The sequence below is a fragment of the Paroedura picta genome, chromosome 13 (genome assembly GCF_049243985.1).
Source record: "Paroedura picta isolate Pp20150507F chromosome 13, Ppicta_v3.0, whole genome shotgun sequence".
NCBI lineage: Eukaryota > Metazoa > Chordata > Lepidosauria > Squamata > Gekkonidae > Paroedura > Paroedura picta.
The window spans coordinates 31,806,490-31,823,975 of NC_135381.1; the positions used below are offsets into that span (position 1 = coordinate 31,806,490).

The 17,486-nt window shown below is 44.8% G+C and overlaps 1 protein-coding gene across 5 annotated transcripts in view; it reads left to right on the forward strand.

The window, feature by feature from the left end:
- The window catches only part of DIAPH2 (diaphanous related formin 2), a 420,337-nt gene that overhangs the window by 53,971 nt on the left and 348,880 nt on the right, over positions 1-17,486 (forward strand). For all 5 annotated transcript variants that reach the window (XR_013226383.1, XM_077309067.1, XM_077309071.1 and 2 more), the window contains one exon: positions 15,005-15,144. Coding sequence is in view for 4 of the 5 variants with exons in the window: in XM_077309067.1 (XP_077165182.1) it covers positions 15,005-15,144 (140 nt within the window). In the remaining variant the exon portion in view is untranslated. The remainder of the gene's footprint in view (positions 1-15,004; positions 15,145-17,486) is intronic.

Consider the following 17,486-nt stretch of genomic DNA (forward strand, 5'->3'; position numbering starts at 1 on the left):
TCCCAGCCTTCTCCCATATTTTCACCATCTGGTCGTGGAAGACCGTCCTCCCACTTGGCTGCGGGATCCCCCCCCACTGTTCCAGACTGTTTAGGAAGTCCAGCTTAAGGCGCTTGAATTTTGTCCGGACCTGCTCCCAGGTCCGGACATAGCCCCTCTCCCTCAGCTTTGAAGCCAACACCAGGTAGGCACCCTTGGTGTGGCAATGGGTGCTGGCCATTAGGCGGCCAACACTTTTTGATTGTAGCACCAGCTCCAGAAGTGCCTCAGCCTCGGCGCGCTGCCAGAAGGAGCCCTTCCGTGGCTTCGGCATCTTCGGAATGACGGTTAGGGAACGAACGTGCGTTGCTCCGATCGACCACCCCGTTTTTTAAATGTATCAAAGCTGCCCACCAATAAAATTATTCCTTGGAACATGAGTGGATTGATCCTCCGGTTTGACAGGGGTCGCCAATACTTCCTGGCTACCCGCCTCCCCGAACTTTCCCCATTCAGCGCTTCCGTATTGTGTTTGTCAATTTCAGTGGGGAGTTAGCATTTAGGGCTGTCAAAGTGCTTTTGGACCAGAGAATCCCCGTTTTTTTGCTGGCAAAGTACACAAACCGCACAAGACAAGGTTAAACAAAGAACACAAAACTTTATTCAACAACAGAGTAGGAAAAACAATTAAACACGCCTCCTGTTTCTGTAGATGTGGGTGGCTATGGCGTCCCGAACCTTGCACCCCTCAGCATATATCCTTTTTCTCCTTGCTTCAGGGATGTCCTGTGTATCCTGAAGGACTACAGGTTCAGGTTCGTCCTCAGGGAAGGGGATGTTATGTCCCTTGTCCTCGCATATGTTGTGCAAAATCACACATGCGATTATCAGCGGAGTCACATTGTCAATATGTACATGGAGTCGTGACATTAAACAACGGAACCGTGACTTCAAACGTCCAAAGGCACGCTCCACTACATTCCTTGCCCGGGAGTGACTGAGGTTGTAGTGGCTCTGCACGTCCGTCCTTGGCCGCTTGTAGGGAGTCATGAGCCAGCGTCGTAATGGGTAGGCTCCGTCCCCGAGGACCAACGCCGGCACACGCACGCCCTCAATGGTGGCGGTGGGGTTTCCTGGAACAAAGACCCCTTCGTCCATGGCTTTCCTGAGGTTGGATTCCCTGAAAACAAGGGCATCATGCCTCCTGCCACTCCACCCCACCTCGGCATCGATAAACCGGCCGGAGAAGTCCACTGTTCCTTGCAGGAGAACAGAGCAAAAGTCCTTCCTGTTCCCGTACTCTTTTATGCTTCCCCCGGGGGCACGGATAGGGATGTGGCTTCCATCGACGGCCGCAAAACAATGCGGGAATCCAAGCCTGGCAAACCCGTCCATACTCTGGAATAAGGGAAAGAAAAGAATATAAGCCATGGCATGTCAGCGTGGGGTGTATCGCGTCTTCGTTGCTGACCTGTCAAACAAGAAAAAAAATTTAAAGGGCAAAGGGGATGGAATGACACTCACCGCTCCAAGCCGGTCTCCGAGGCACACGACTTTGCTGAACAATTCCGCCTCCATGGCGAGGCAGAACTCCTTAAGGATATCGCCAACCGTAGTGACTCCGAGTCCGAATTGCTGGGCTACTGTCCGGAAGTACTGAGGGGTGGCCAAGTACCACAATGCGGCAGCCACCCTTTTTTCAACTGGAACGGGGCGCCGCATGCCAGTGACTTGCCTCTCCATGCGTCCACGTAGAGCCTCCACGAGTTCAAAAAATGTCCCCCTCGACATCCTGAAGTTGGCAATCCAGTGGTCATCATCCCAGCGAGTCCACACAAAATTCTCCCACCAGTCAGAGGATCGTTCGTCCACCCAGAACCGGGGGGGGAACCGGACCTCTGCCAGAGCTTGCCAGCGTTTCTTGGCCGCCATGGTTACCCTTACAGAACGTCTTCTGCTGCTGGTCAGCGTTCCGGCCACCCGTTCTCGGTACTCCGCGATAGCATACGTCCGACGCGACAAGGCGGTATTCATGCGCTGGACCACCGCGAGCATGTAAGCCAGCAATTGAAAAATAAGCCTCTCCATTGCAACGTTGACCTGTGCTGCGGGCAGTAGGCTACGCAAACAAAAGAGTGAGGCCGACCGCGTGTCTGCCCAGGTGCATATAAGCAGGTAACCTGTGGGCGTGTACTGTGGGCGGGGATTAACCAATCAAACATGTCAATGCATCTGGTTCCTAGAAAACAATAGAAAACACGTTCCAAGGGCGCCAATGATCGGACGATAACGCGTTGCTACGGGGTTTCCTGGGTTTTTTAAAAAAAAAGGGAACCCCGACAAGTTCGGCTTCAGGGTCGAGGTCAAAGGTGTGCCTGCAGTTTGATTGACGGGCACGGGAGGCCAGAAGCGCTAAAAAGGGACCTCCTTTGTAGCGATAAGACGGAGAACCGGAAGCCTGTGGGTTACGAAAGTGGCGAGAAGTGAAAGTGCCAAATTCCGCAAAAACCGCAGCTGTGCGTTACGGGCACGGCTAGTTACATTTCGCTACTTGAAGTAGCGCTTTCACAAACGGCAACCAAATAGCAACTTTGAGCTCTGTGCGAAATGGCCCCCAGTCTTCCAAGATAAACCAGCTTCTTGCCACTTACCAAACTACAGAGATAATTCATTCTCTTTGGAAAAGATGTTTTCTTATTCTTCGCAGTCTTAAGACTTACAGGCTAATTTGCTGATGCTTCAACACCATGCTGACTCCTTGAATTATATAGCTCGGCTGCGATTTTTCTGCAATGCCACCTCCTCAACAGGAAGATGAAATCTATCTCATGGTTCCATTGCACCGGGAACAGGATGTTAGGAACTTGACAAAAGAACCGTAAAGCAGCAGACAATTATTAAATCATACAGTAGTATTTTAAATTTCTTCTTTGACGGCTGCAAATGCAACTTTCTTCAATTGGTGTCCTTTGTTTTGGAGAAGGAAGATTAATTATTTTAGGGCCAGAGTTCATCATAATGATGTATTGTGGTATTCTAATGAAGGTCTACAGTTATAAATTGAAAATTAATTTTGTATATTCTATGCCAAGGCATGCTAGTATTTCTTCAAGTAAGTCATACCACCGTATGCATCCAATACTGTGTAGCCTCCAGGGGAGGAAGATCATTCACTCTTGATTGTTCTTGTGGCCCCAATGGCTCCTTGACATTCTCCATAGGGAGGGGGTGAGAATGCTGTCTACAAGACAAAGAGGACTAAACACAATGCTGCCAACTGGACAAAAAGGAAGATGAGCAGAGTAATGAACAGCTGTAGCCCAACTGTAGAATAAACATGCTTGTTTGTTCACTAGGGTGTAAGCCTGCTTTAAAAGCAGGCTAGGAGTTGGAAGGAATGCCCCTCCATGCCAGCAGTGGTGGCTACCACTGCCACCCTCTCCCTGAGCCCCGCCGGGGGGGGGCAGGCTGGCAGTTCATAGTCTACTTTAAAACTGGGCATGGTTGTGGGGGCTCCTGCTCCTCCTCCTGGATGCCAGGGATGGAAAGCTGGGGGCTGGCAGCAACCCCTCACCATCTGATTGTAGCAGGGGAGGCTTCAAGCCAGGTGGGAGTGAGTGGCAGCCTTCTTGCATGACAGCTATAAGAGTGCAGAACTGGGAGGCAGCAGCGTGTCTGCTGCCATGGCAGCACAGTTCCTTGCCCACTGGGAAAGCAAGTGGGCTGGCAGTGCAGAGGGTTGTGGCAGGCCAGGCCCCATGCAGAAGCAGGAGGGGGCATGGCAGCCGCCACTGACCTGTGTGGCAGCTGTGAGAATGCAGGGATGGGTGGTGACAGCATCCTGTCAGGAATGCCAGGCCCACACCTGGCCTCATGTGGAGGCAGGGGGCCAGTGGCCATGGAGGGTGTTGCCGGGCATGGCCCCAAATATGCACTTGGGCCCCTTGAACTTGGGCCAAGGTCTTGAGGGCCACATGAGGGGGTAAAGTGTAAAGAGAGGGGGTAGACTTCCGGGGACCACCTTAGAAGTAAGGCAGGTCGGGAGCGTGTCGGGGCTGTTGTGGAACATGGGGGTGGCCACCCGCTGGCTGACCCAGAAGGGCAGAAGTCCTTGGGGTTGCTGGAATGGCAGGGAGGAGATGGGTTATGCTGTAGGTTGGGCCCCAGTAGGCATGAGAGTGCAGATGGTGGAGGCAGGTGAGTGGCTGGGGCCCTGGTAGCACTGAGGGGGATAGGTGGAGGAAGGAGGTGGGATTCCAGGAATCCAGTAGCAGCAAGGGGGTTGGAAGCAGGGTACAGCCTCAGCAGGGAAGGCAGGTAGGTTTTTGAATCTGTAGCCACTGCAAGGAAGCGGGCATGGTATTGTCAGTGTGCCCTATGCTGATTTTCTTAACGTTTACTAATTACCTGGGAAAAGAAATGTTAATAAATAATAAATAATAATAATAAATACATGTTAATAAATATTAATAAGCATCTGTTGGTATATTGTCTAAACTGTATTATAATAATTATTATTATTCCAATTGATCTTATAGCCAAGAAAGGGGAATATAATTTGCAAATATTGTCTCGTATGTTGCAGTATGTATTTGTTGCTGTGTGCATTATTATCCTACTATTTAATACTATATAATTTCTTCATGCTTCACCCTTTTGAGACTCCACCTCCTAACCACAGGGGTAGCCAACTTCCAGGTGGGGCTTGGAGATCTAATGGAATTACATATCTGCAGACTACAAAGATCAGTAGTAGACTGCTTTTTTTCCTGCTCTCTTGCACTTTTTCAACCATTTCCAGAGAACATCCCTCCTGTTTGATGGGTGGCCAAGAGGCCCAGCTGTTCCCACCCAGCCTCTCTCTCCTAACTGTGCGGCCATCTCAGAACTATGCCTGAAAAATGCAGGAAGGTGGCTTGGGCTGGCGAGTCTTTGAGCTGAGGCTGACAGTGTCTCCAAGGGATCAGATGGCTGGCTTGATCTGGTTGAGAATGCATGTGGGGAAGGCTATTGGGTGTGACCTGCCTCACTGCAGTACATAGAAGCATTGGGGCTGAAGGTGAGCAGACAGCCCTGTGAGTTCACAGGTGTATGGTTTAGGCAGGGCTGGGCCATGGGAGTCTTCTCCACTAGTGATCTTCTTTGTTCTGCTCTGCGGGAAGAGGCCAGGGTTCATGGGCGACGTTTGCCCTTGAATATTTTGTGCAGAGACCATAGGAGGGCCTGAGCTCGAAACTCAAAGAAAGTCAAGCTGTGTGGGAGGAGGGGGGCACTTGTTGGGTTAATGAATGGCTCATTGTGCCATGCCTGACTTGCAGGTGGTACACATTTGCTCCCATCTTCTTGTTTCTCCCAACCTGCATCCTCTAGCCTCGTTCTACAGATAGGGAAATGGCAATTGGTGGGCAGATTACTTGAATCACCTTCTCCCTATTGGTTGAATATTCCCCAATCAGGGCCAATCACTTCCTATTTTAAGAAGTGTGTCTTTGGCCACCATGGTACATGTCTTATTATATTAAAAATTGATGTCCCACCATATTAATAACATTGACATGTGCTGTGCAATCACCTTGAGTGTGAGTGGGAAAAGAAGAATATAAATAATGCAGAAATAAAGTATGTGAATTAGGAATGTTGAAGGAGGAAAGAGTTGCCTGATCTTGATCTAATGTGGTATATATTTGGCAACTGTCCCCTTTCTTGTCAGAGGTTGACATGTGTCTAGTAAATTCACTGCCTGTTTTTGGGCTGTGGTCAAATACTGTCAAATATTGCATGATTCCAAGATTATATCTTCATAGCTGGCAGCTTAATTTTTGTAAAGAAAAAGTCAGAATAGGCAGCTATGTGGTGACTCTTCTCATTTACCCCTTCAGTGTTCTGAAGGAGAATTACTGGCATAGCAAATCTCTTCCTACAGGCTAAGAATTACTGGCATAGCAAATCTCTTCCTACAGGCTAAATTCCAGCGATTTCCGAATAGTAAATGGAGTTCAGGTAGTCTTCAGGGGTAAAGGACACAAAAGAGGTTTGCTCTTTGGTTTCTTCACTGTTTTACTATTGTAAGCTAAATGTGTTTTGTTTTTAGTATAAGCAAATATCAGACTTGTTGATGGTTAACGTTTTGTTCTTGTGTGTCATGAAAATTGATATTTTACAAATACATAATCATACTTTGACAAATATTTGACCCATCAGTTGACCAACCCATTCATCAAACATTCAAGTATGAATTAAAAACAAAAACTGAAGCCTGTCTTGTAGTACAATCCTACATGGAATGTCAGACTGGGATCTGAGAGACCCAGGTTTGAATTTTGACTCTTCCATGAATGCTTGTTGGGTGAATGTGGCAAGGCTACCTCACAAGTTTGTTGCGAGTTTAAAACAGGAAAGAAGAATAATGTAAGATGCTTGAGTTCCCCTTGGGGAGAAATATGAGATATAAATGTACTAATGTACAAAAAACAAACCCCCCAGAAAAACAAAACTTGAAATTAACTTCAGTGGATTTAGGTGAAACTTTGCTTAGAATTTCATTATATCATTGATTATTTTAAATTAGTTTCCTTATAAGATACCAGGATTCCTAAATCCTTGGAATTTTTTCAAAGGCTTGGAATGAATTGATTTGCAGCTGATATCCATTTTGGTTTACTAATGTAACTGTGCATGTACAATATGTGACAAACTCCAAGGCATTAAAAATCCATTATCATAAATTTTGGTGTACTGAAAAACACAATTTGGAGGAAATAAGTGATCCATAACGTATGACATTTTAAAACCTTATATGTTTAAGTGACCAGCACAGAAGCAAAACAAGGTGAATTAAAGTTCTGTGTTTGCCAGAGCATAAAGCAGTTAACAGTAATCCAAACAGAATAGAGCAACTGATTTTCATTGGAAAGGAGTTATAATAAGCTGTATTGACTGCATAGTTTGTATGTGTCATGGAATAACTTTTATTGTTATAGCTACTGTTTGGCAAGATTAAATTTCAAGGTACTTGAATATTTCAGTATAGTTATTGCTTGCTGCTATCAGCAAAGCTGTCTAGCGGTGGGTTACATGCGATTAAATTCTACAATATAAGATTAAAAAATTAAATAACAATCAGGCAGCAAGGTTCCAACTCTAACCTCCCCAAATCCAATAGCTCCCCTCTGTGCCTGACCAGAGAACTAAGGAGATGCCAACAATCCAGATATATAGGTGAATAAGCTTGCTTGGCCTGGAAGGGGCCCTTTTGATCTTCCTTGCGGAAGAGTTCCGTTTTGCAGGCCCTGTGGGAGTTCCTGCACATCCCTCAGTTCTGGGAGCCCATTCCATCAGGTCAGGGCAAGGATAAAAACGGCCCTGGCCCATGTCAAGGCATTCTAATCTATGGCAGCCAGTAGGCAGTACTGCCATTCTTCAACCAGCACTATCAACGAGTTGACAGGAAGAATTGTGTCTTGCGGAACATTTCGGAATTCAAGTGCATTGATAAGTCTCCACAGGTGGGCTAAAAGGCGCCTGTTGCCCAAACGGGGGGGGGGGGCAATATCTGAAGCCAGGACTGCAGGGCATGGTGTTCTGACCATGGGATGATTGAAGTCACCATCACATACCCATCTATCCCAGTGCCGAAGATCAGATCAAGTATTTCTGCCATGATTTTCTTCTGTTCTATGCTGTTGACTGTGATGGTATTTAACTAGCTTAGCCTTTTGGCCTAATGTAACACAGATGCTTGTGCTTGACATCCCAAGGTCAATTTGCTAGCACTATGTTTTATGCCTCTTTACCTCCCATCCACTTTCCTTCCTTCTCTTTCCTTTGTACTCTGTAGTTCCCACACTTTCCTGTTCCTTGATGGCCAAATGGTTATCTCTACATTTTGACTCCTTTGAATTGTGCCTGATTCGAGTTCCTAAGGGCAGGGGGGGGGGAGAATCCCTATATTGATCACCCTATGATTTGTTGTATCAGTTCTGACTATGCCTTTAAAGTAGATGTGTACATTTTCTTAAATTAAGAAACTGTAGTTCCAAGATGTTATGTATTTAGAAACTGAAGTCTTTCACAGCACATGGCAGGCTCGCACTTGCCCAGGCTGCGTAGCCTGCCAAGTATGTGGCTTGGAGGTGGGCTACAGCCATGAGCGGGTGGGTATGTGGCATGGATGGCTGGCTTTGCTGCCTCCCCAGGTCTCCCTCCTCATTGCATGCAGGCCGCCATGCAGAGCCGAGGCCAGGTCTCACCTCCCCCCCCCCCATCCATAATATTGCCAGATGTCTAACCTCCATGCTGCAGGGCAGCACCCTTGGCTAGGAGGGGGGTTTGGCAGGCAGGGTGCAGGGAAGGTTGGTACTGTGGCCCCCTGCAAGTCCCCCCACCTCCGCCATCATCCGGCTGCCCCCTTGCACAGTCCCCATCTGGCAGCTGTCTACTGTCTTGGTTGCAGGCCAGTACCCATATGAGCTGTGCAGACACTGAGTGTGTAGCTGGGGCCTCGGGCAGGCACATGTTGGGGATGGCTGGCTTTGCAGTCACCCCTGACCCCCCTCCTCGCTACCCATGGAACCTGATCTGCATCCCTATCCTGAGGTCAGGGCTCACCTCTTCTGGTGAAGGCCCAGTACCAGCCTATCAGCTGGCCAATGTCCGCACAGAAGGCCTGCACCTTCCTGCACTGCGCAGCTAGCCATACATCCCACTCAGAGGCAACCTGGGCATACAGGTGGGGAGGCAGCAGTGAGGGCTGTCATCACAGTTCCCCCATCCTCTCTTGCTTTCGCTGGCAGCCACCCCCCCCCCCCCACACACACACACATCAAGGCCAGGCCCGACAGTTTGCCAGACGATGTGACACCTTGGTTGATGTTGATCCTTTCCCCTTCCAGGGCTAGTCCCTTCTCTTTCCCAGGCCCCTGCCACTGTGCAGCTGCCCTCTCCCTGCACATTGTCCCAGGCCCCCCACCTCTTCCTTCCAGTTCGTTCATCTGCTGGCTCACTCTGTGTCAGCACAGTAGAGACTGATACTTTTTCAATATTGAAGAAGTTTGAGCAGGATACGGCTAGGGGCAGGCAGCCTACCTGATTGGCCAATCAGGTACATGATGAGTCCGAACTCCCACCATCCGTCTCTGGCTTTATGGTACAGATTTTACTATTAAAATCGTCAAATGTATGCCAGTTCAGCAGTTCTGCTGACTGTGCTTTATTCCCAGGACAGTCAAATAAAATGTGATTTTGCATTATTTTAACGAGAATTTCCATTCATGAATTCTTGGAGCAAAATCCATTTTTTAATTCTATGTGATTAATTCAGTCTGTGAGTGACTCTATTCATTTCCCCGGCTTTGAACATTTTTTTTTGGGGGGGGGGGGAGGGATATAAGCTGAAAATATTCTCCGATGGAATTCAGACCCATGCGTCCGGCATTTCTTCCTCGGGCCCTGATACAAACTCATAATATGGACTTTCTTCCTTAAACACTATTTTATACACTTAATAATCTTATATGAGGAAAAAAAGTATGTTTTATTTTCAAAATGGTATTTCTAGATATTGTCATGTTAGAGTTTGTGGATTAGGATGAGTCTCTGGTAAAGAGGGAGGGCTAAACTGCTGTTTTTGTCCTTTTCAAAACCATAATGTTTATTTATGTATTTTCAGGTTTGTATGTTGCCCTTCCCTGAAGGTTCAGTGTGGCTCACAGTATTCCATATATACTATAGTAATACATATAAAACACATTAAAATAACTTTAAAACCAGTCCAATTAATTTGTTAATAACTATATCAAAAGGATATATTTTAAAAATCCTGATGCTAAAATTGGTGTTTGTTTCATAATTTGAAGTTGTCAGATGTTTTTGGTAGACAAGAAATTGTCAGATTCAATTTTAGGTCTCAACAATAGGCCTGGTGGAATAGCTCTGTTTTATGTTCTCTGCAGAACTGTTTAAGATCCTGGAGGACCCTAATCTTATTTGGAAGAGTGTTTTATTATGCTGGGCCCAGGGATGAGAAATCCATGGCTCTGGTTGAGGCCAATTTGACATCTCTGGGGCTGGGTATCTTGAGCAAATTTTGTGTTTCTGATCTTAAAGTAGTGGAGGTCCTTCAGGTATTAAGGTCCCAGATTGTTTGGTGCTTTAAAGGTGAGAACCAAAAACTTGAACCTGATTTGGTCCTCAATCTGGAGCCAGCGCAGTCGGGAAAACACTGATGAAATGTGTGCTCTCCATCAGGTCCCTATAGGGACCTGGACAATCAAATTCTGAACTGGTTGAAGCTTTTGGATCAGATTCAAGATCAGCCTCATGAAGAGCAAGTTACAGTAGTCTAGTCTGGAGGTAACCGTTTCATGGATCACAGTGGCAATATAAGATGATGACTGGTAAGGTGTAAGCTGCTGCACCTGGCAAAGATAGTAGAAAGCCTGGCGGGCAGTGTTTGTGACTTCAGCCTACATCAATGAGCAGGATTCCAGGGTCACACCCAGGCTCCTGACGGTGGCCAAAGTTGTTAATTGAACTCCATCAAGAGCTGGAAGATGTGCTGTCTCACATGGCCTGCTGACCAAACCAGAAGCCCTTCACCTTAGTTGGATTTAACTTCAGCCAACTCTACTTGAGCCAGTCCACCACAGTGAATTTGGGGATGTAGATGGATGGATGGGTGTCATCAGCATATAGATGACACCCCAGCTGGATGAGGGGGTGCTTATAGATGCTAAACTGCATGATAAGCCTGTAGAATTAATAAACTGCAATATGTAAGACTAGTAAGGCTTGCAACTATTCCTGGAGAAGATTAACTTGGTTTTTACTTCTGGATGTTGGACTCAAGACATAGAACTATTGCCTCTCAAGTCTTCTGTTTTTTGTTTGTTTCTTTTGTTATCGCTTAGACTGAGTATTGGAAATGCCTTGTGTGTCCCCGTCCCCCCAGTGTTTTGACGCTTGCTCTTACATTCCTTTTCTGGCTCTGAGTTTAAAAAAATTGTTTGTCGAATCCTTCAGCCATAATTTCAACTTGTTTTCTGATGTTTTCTATCGCTGTGTGCCATTTTGTGCAGGTTTTATTTGTTGTGCCTTCTCTTCTCAGGCCCTGGAAGCCTGAATGTTTTTTTAGTGTACTTATTTTCTTTTTTTAAAACCTCCTTGTGTTAGATTTTCACTTTGACCTTGCCTCTTAAACTGCTCTCTGAGATGATATGATGCTACTTCAGCAGTGCAAAGCAGGGAGGAAGAGAGGAATTTTGGTATAGATATAATATAGGGATAAAAATGACAGTAAAGTAGTATGGAAAGATAACAGTACTTGGAGATTAGAGGCAAAAATTAGAGGCCAATCCAAGTCTCCTGTTGCTGTTGCTGTTAAGATGTTTTCACTGAACATACATTTTAAGTTTATTGCACTAGGTGTTGGGGAAATGAATACCGGAAAGTATACCCATAAAATCATTTCTGAGAGGTCCTTTATTCGGTGTACCCGTTCTATCATACGCAGTGGGTGAGTTTCTTTGGACAAGACCTTGTTTGCAGTAGTAATGAAAAAGCATACCTCTTTGCTGAAGGTCTTTCCTGATCCCTTGCCAATGTAGCTATGCTTTGGTGAGTGTGGTAGGATGTTGTGAATACTTTGAAGAGCTGCTCTTTTTTTTTTGGTTCTGGTTTGCATGACCTCTGCTACTTTTTTAAATTGCTTTTTGCGATGTTAGTATGTACTTTGCTTCTCTATGGGCTGTTTGTTGACCGTTTGGAAGAGTGGAAAGGGAAGGACTACATATTTGAGATATGCAAAGAATTATGTGGTAATTTAGTAATGGGTTTAAACTACAAGTACAACGATATAGGCTAGATATCAGGAAAACGTTTTTCACAGTCAGAGTAGTTCAGCAGTCGAATAGGCTGCCTAAGGAGGTGGTGAGCTCCCCCTCACTGGCAGTCTTCAAGCAAAGGTTGGATACACACTTTTCTTGGATGCTTTAGGATGCTCTGGGCTGATCCTGCGTTGAGTAGGGGGTTGGACTAGATGGCCTCTATGGCCCCTTCCAACTCTATGATTCTATGATTCTATGTATTTAGAAGACGATTCATAACCCTTTATTATTTTTTCAGTGTTCCGGTCCTGTGATCGTAGCCAGAAAGGCAGTCATTGTAGTATAGCTTATTCTCCCACTTACGCTGATAATAGACACATTTTTAAACTGCAATGTTCCCTTTCTGTTCCAGTAGTCAAGAAGATACAATTGTTAAGAGATAGGCATGAAAACAATAATTTATACACACACACACACACACACACACACACACACACAGATTACATTTGTCTATTGACAAATTTTAGGTATTAGATACTTTTTCAAGGTATTTTTTCCACATAGAGTTAAGCATATTTTAATAATTGTGCATTTTTTATAAGCCCATCACTGCACTAACTGTGTTTGGCTAGACATCTGCCAGTAGTACTTTTCTCAGATACAATTTGGAATTGAGTAGCTGTTAAAATATTACATGTCCTATGTGCTGCTGCATGTAGTATAGAAACTAACACGGTAAGATGTTAAACTTCATTGGTCTTAAAAGAAACTTGTATATCGATTTGTGGGCAAGCACATGACTACCTTGTATTGATTACATTAATAGATCTTAGAAGATAGATACTAATTATTCCAAGAGATACAATAAAAGAAAACAGTGGTCATTTATATTGGCATTAGGGGTGAAGTCCACTATAAAAGCAGGCCAAGAACCAGCAGCAAGCTGCCCACCAGCTCTCTGTGTGGGAGGCTGGGAGCTGACAGCAGGCACCTACCCATCTCACCAGCTCTTGCTGTGGGAGGCCAGAAGCCAGTGACAAGCCCCCCTGCCAGTTGGGTGATGGCAGAAGCTGTCCCCCCCCCTCCCGAGCAGCTCTGGAGGCATGCACCCATGCAAAAGCTGGTGGCAGTCCTTGCCCCATGTGGAGGCTGACTAGAATGGCAGGTGTCTGTGGCAGGGGTTGGTGTTCATCCTTGCCCCCACATGGAGGCGGGGAGGCCAGCCAGAACAGTGGGTGGCCATTATGGGGGCTGGTAGTGCTCACCCAACACAGAGGTGGGGAAGAGACTCTGATTGTCACCCAGTGGAGGAGGATCCTCCCAGTGAGGGCCAATCAGAGTGGTTCCCAATGGCATGCCAGCTCCTCTAAGTGTCCCTGAGGGGGAGGGCAAATCACCAGCACATAATTGGAAGGACCCTGCATATATCATGTGCTATGATGAAAAACATGTTACTCCTTCAGCCCTAATTTGTGCAGCTTGCTGATTTTTGTGTCTTATAGTATATTTGCAGCATTTTTACCCTTTTGATCAATAAAGGTAAAATATATTAAGAGAGGTTGAATGTGTACATGAGACTGCACATGAAACAAGTACTTTTGAGGTTTTCTTGTTTTTTTGTTGTAATAGAGAACCAGTATTGTAGAGGATGCTTTTACTGTATGATGTATCTCACAATGAAAGAAGCAGAAGGAGCAAGTGCTTGCATTTATGTGCAGGTAGGTCATAACAGTGTTGCAACTAATCCTGGTTGCTCATTGTTATGTCCCATTCAGTGCCCATTCACATTTCATTCTCTTTTCCCTTCTGTCCTTTTCATTGTAAGCTGTATCAGTGGGGGGTGAAGCAGTACTTCTTGCTCTTGTATTTACACCCCGCATTTTCATGGGACCACTGTTAACTAATTTGAAAAAATGTACATGGCATCAATGGTGGCTTTCCTTGTTTTCATAGTAATCTGGGTTTCTAAATTAACATACATCTCTTACTGTTTCTGAAGATTCTGGCTCTCCTGATACATTATATGTGGCTTAAGAAGAAAATCAGTATTTCAAAACTCATTAGTTTCTCCCCCCAACATTTTAACTTGTCTAACAATTGATGTGTGCTATTGAACAAATTGATACTCATTTAACATTTGTGACAGTTTCATGAGCTTAAACCTCCCTTATCATGTTATAAAATTCTAAATTGTGACTTTCCGTTTCATTCATACTCATCCAAATTATAATTGGTCTGAGATTACAGAAGGGGCCATAAAGGAAGCCAATATCTTCCGAGTAAATTTGAGAGATGTATATTGATCGAAGTAGGTAAACATGATTCGAAGCATTTATAGGATAAATTAGAAACAAAACAAAAATCACACTTTCCAATTGATTTATGATTGCAACTCGAAGTGGAAAATTTATTATTACAGCAGATAGTGGTAGGCATTTGTAGTTGCTGATAGATCGAACAGCTTTGATTATGAATTTAAGCATGTCACAGCTTGCAGTTTTCTTACATGCAAATACAGATTCTAAGTATGCTCCTGTTATTTCCAGTTAATTATGTGTAAACATAATGAAAGCTTAGAAATGAAATTCTGCTGTTTTGGTAAATGGATTCAAGACACTGAGATAGTGGACCAAAATCCATTATAAAGTTAAGTTCACTCACTGACGTTGGCATGCTTAACTGTTGGATTTTGGCCTCTGTTCTTCTGAATAATTACGTTCTATGTAAACGTTCTAAAATGTTTTATGTAAACCGCCTAGAGCAGTGGTCCCCAACCTGCGGGCCGCGGCCCGGTGCCGAAATCGCGCATGCACAGCGCCTTTGCGCATGAGCGCATGCGCGAAAGTGCAGCGCATGTGCGATTTCAGCCGTGCATGCGCGATGCACGGGCGGGGCAGTTACCCTGCCGGTCCCCAGCCTCAGAAAGGTTGGGGACCACTGGCCTAGAGTTCTAGGGAAGGGCGGTATAAAAATATAAATAAATTAATAAATAACAAATAACAAATAAATACACAGGGAAGATGTACAATTATAGTGGTTTTATCTTTAATGGACATGCATGTACCATCTGATACGAGGGGCACATTGGATATGAAAGGGGAAAAGTCTAGCCTTTATTTTAATGTGTTAATCAAATGAGTGACTTGTGGTTTTGTTCTTGAATTTCAAGAAGTAAGATATTCCTTTTTTTTCCCCCTGTTAAGGGAGGACTGAAAAACAGTAAACATGAGTGTACTCTGTCATCCCAAGAATACGTCCATGAATTACGCTCAGGTATCTCAGAGGAAAAGCTTCTCAATTGCTTAGAGTCCTTGAGAGTGTCTCTAACAAGCAACCCAGTCAGGTGAGTTGGAAATCGTTATTCAAAGAAATTTTATCTGATGATTTGTGGCAATACAGAATTATCATATCCAAGTCAAAAGACCATACTCATAACAAAAAATGGCCTCCCTCTCTTATCTTGGACTATTAATGACATGGAATACTGTAAGTTAATATGTCTTTAAAAACAAAGGTTCATCATCCGTCTTGTTGTGCATCCCCATGTTGAGATTGTACATGCTCGGGCTTCCTGCTCAGAACATTCCCTAGCTAAAAGGCCTGAAAGTGGGCACCTGTCCTCCCGACAGCAAAAAAGTTTTTCCTGCTGGTTGAGTCACCTGACTAGGTGGTAGAGTGCCCCCCCCTCCTCAGTTTTATGTTTGCTGGCGTGATTAGTTTAAGTTCTAGTTTGTGCTTCATCGTTTGATTTTTTTCTCAACAGTGATTTTTCTATCTTTGCGTCAGCAATGTTGTCTTAAGGCAAGCTTTAAGAAGTGCAGTAGTGTAATACTAAGATGACTATGACCAATGAGCCTGACTGATGCCTATTTTGTCTTGGCAAAGCCCATGCAGTGGGCATATGCAGAGGAACTAGTGATCAAATTGCCAACATACGCTGGATCATGGGCTGATCGTGCATTGAGCAGGGGGTTGGACTAGATGGCCTGTATGGTCAAGAAGCAACAGTGAGAACCGGGCATGGAATCACTGATTGGTTCAAAGTTGAGAAAGGAGTTCGGCAAGGCTGTATACTGTCGCCTTGCCTATTTAACTTGTATGCGGAGCACACCATGAGAAAGGCAGGGTTAGATGAGTCACAAATTGGGATCAGGGAGAAATATCAACAACCTCAGATATGCAGATGATACCACTCTAATGGCAGAAAGTGAAGAGGAACTAAAGAGCCTGTTGATGCGGGTGAAGGAGGAGAGTGCAAAAGTTGGCTTGAAACTCAACATCAAGAAAACGAAGATAGTGGCATCCGGCCCTCTCAATTCCTGACAGATTTTATTTTCCTTGCCTCCAAGATCACTGCAGATGGGGACTGCAGCAAAGACATTAAAAGACACATGATCCTGGGGAGGAAAGCTATGGCAAATCTAGACAGCATCCTAAAAATCAGAGACATCACCCTGCCAACAAAAGTGCGTTTAGTCAAAGCTATGGTCTTCCCAGTTGCAATGTATGCCTGTGAAAGTTGGACCATAAGGAAGGTTGAACGTCAAATAACTGAGGCTTTTGAACTCTGGTGCTGGAGAAGACTCTTGCGAGTCCCTTGGACTGCAAGGCGAACAAACCGGTCAGTCCTAGAGGAGATCAGCCCTGACTGCTCCTTAGAAGGCCAGATCCTGAAGATGAAACTCAAATACTTTGGCCACCTCATGAGAAGGAAGGACTCCTTGGAGAAGAGCCTAATGCTGGGAGTGGTTGAGGGCAAAAGAAGAAGGGGACGACAGAGAATGAGGTGGCTGGATGGAGTCACTGAAGCAGTCAATACAAACTTAAATGGACTTCGAGAAATGGTAGAGGACCAGAAGGCCTGGAGGATCATTGTCCATAGGGTCATGATGGGTTGGACATGACTTTGCACCTAACAATAACAACAATAATAATCACATTAAGTCTGATTCTGCAGAGTACCTATTGGTGTACCCTTCGTTTGACTTGTCTATCATTGAGGATATGCAGCTCAAAAGGAAGCCTGGACAGCATTCTTCTCCTGGACAGCAGGAGACTTGGCACTCTGGACAGGAAAGTCTACTTGTCAGTCTACAAGTCTACTTGTCAGAATAGCTAAGTATCAAGTTGTTATTGGGGCATTTCAGCTTCGTCTTTTGGAAAGCTTATAGAAATATATTGACCTTTTGCCAGAGGAACCAAGTGGACTGGTACTTATGGTTCAGAATGAGTCCGTTCAGATCTCAAAATGGTATTAATATGGGCAGACATGCTGTGGATGTGGCAGCTAGATCAGTGGCTTTTGCAGTGGTTCTTCAATGACATACTTGGTCGAGGAACACATTTTTTTTTCTTTTGGTGGATATTCTTGTGACTAGAGCAATTGTGTAAAAAAATCTCCTATTGTTAAAGGTCTGGATGGATGTTTTTGACCTCTGAGGAGAAACGATTGACCAAATTACTTATCTTGATGCTTTGTAAGATATAGAATTGAAAAACTGAGAACTGCTGATGAGTAAACTGTGAGAAGGTTTCTATACATACACTTATTATCTTGGTCCTGCAAATGAGTTTAGGTGAATTGCAAACATTTCTTCTTCCTACTTGTAACTTCTGAGTTGGAATGCATTGAGGATTACCAAATACGTTTTTCTGGTACCTTCTGTTATAGATGAATGAATATGA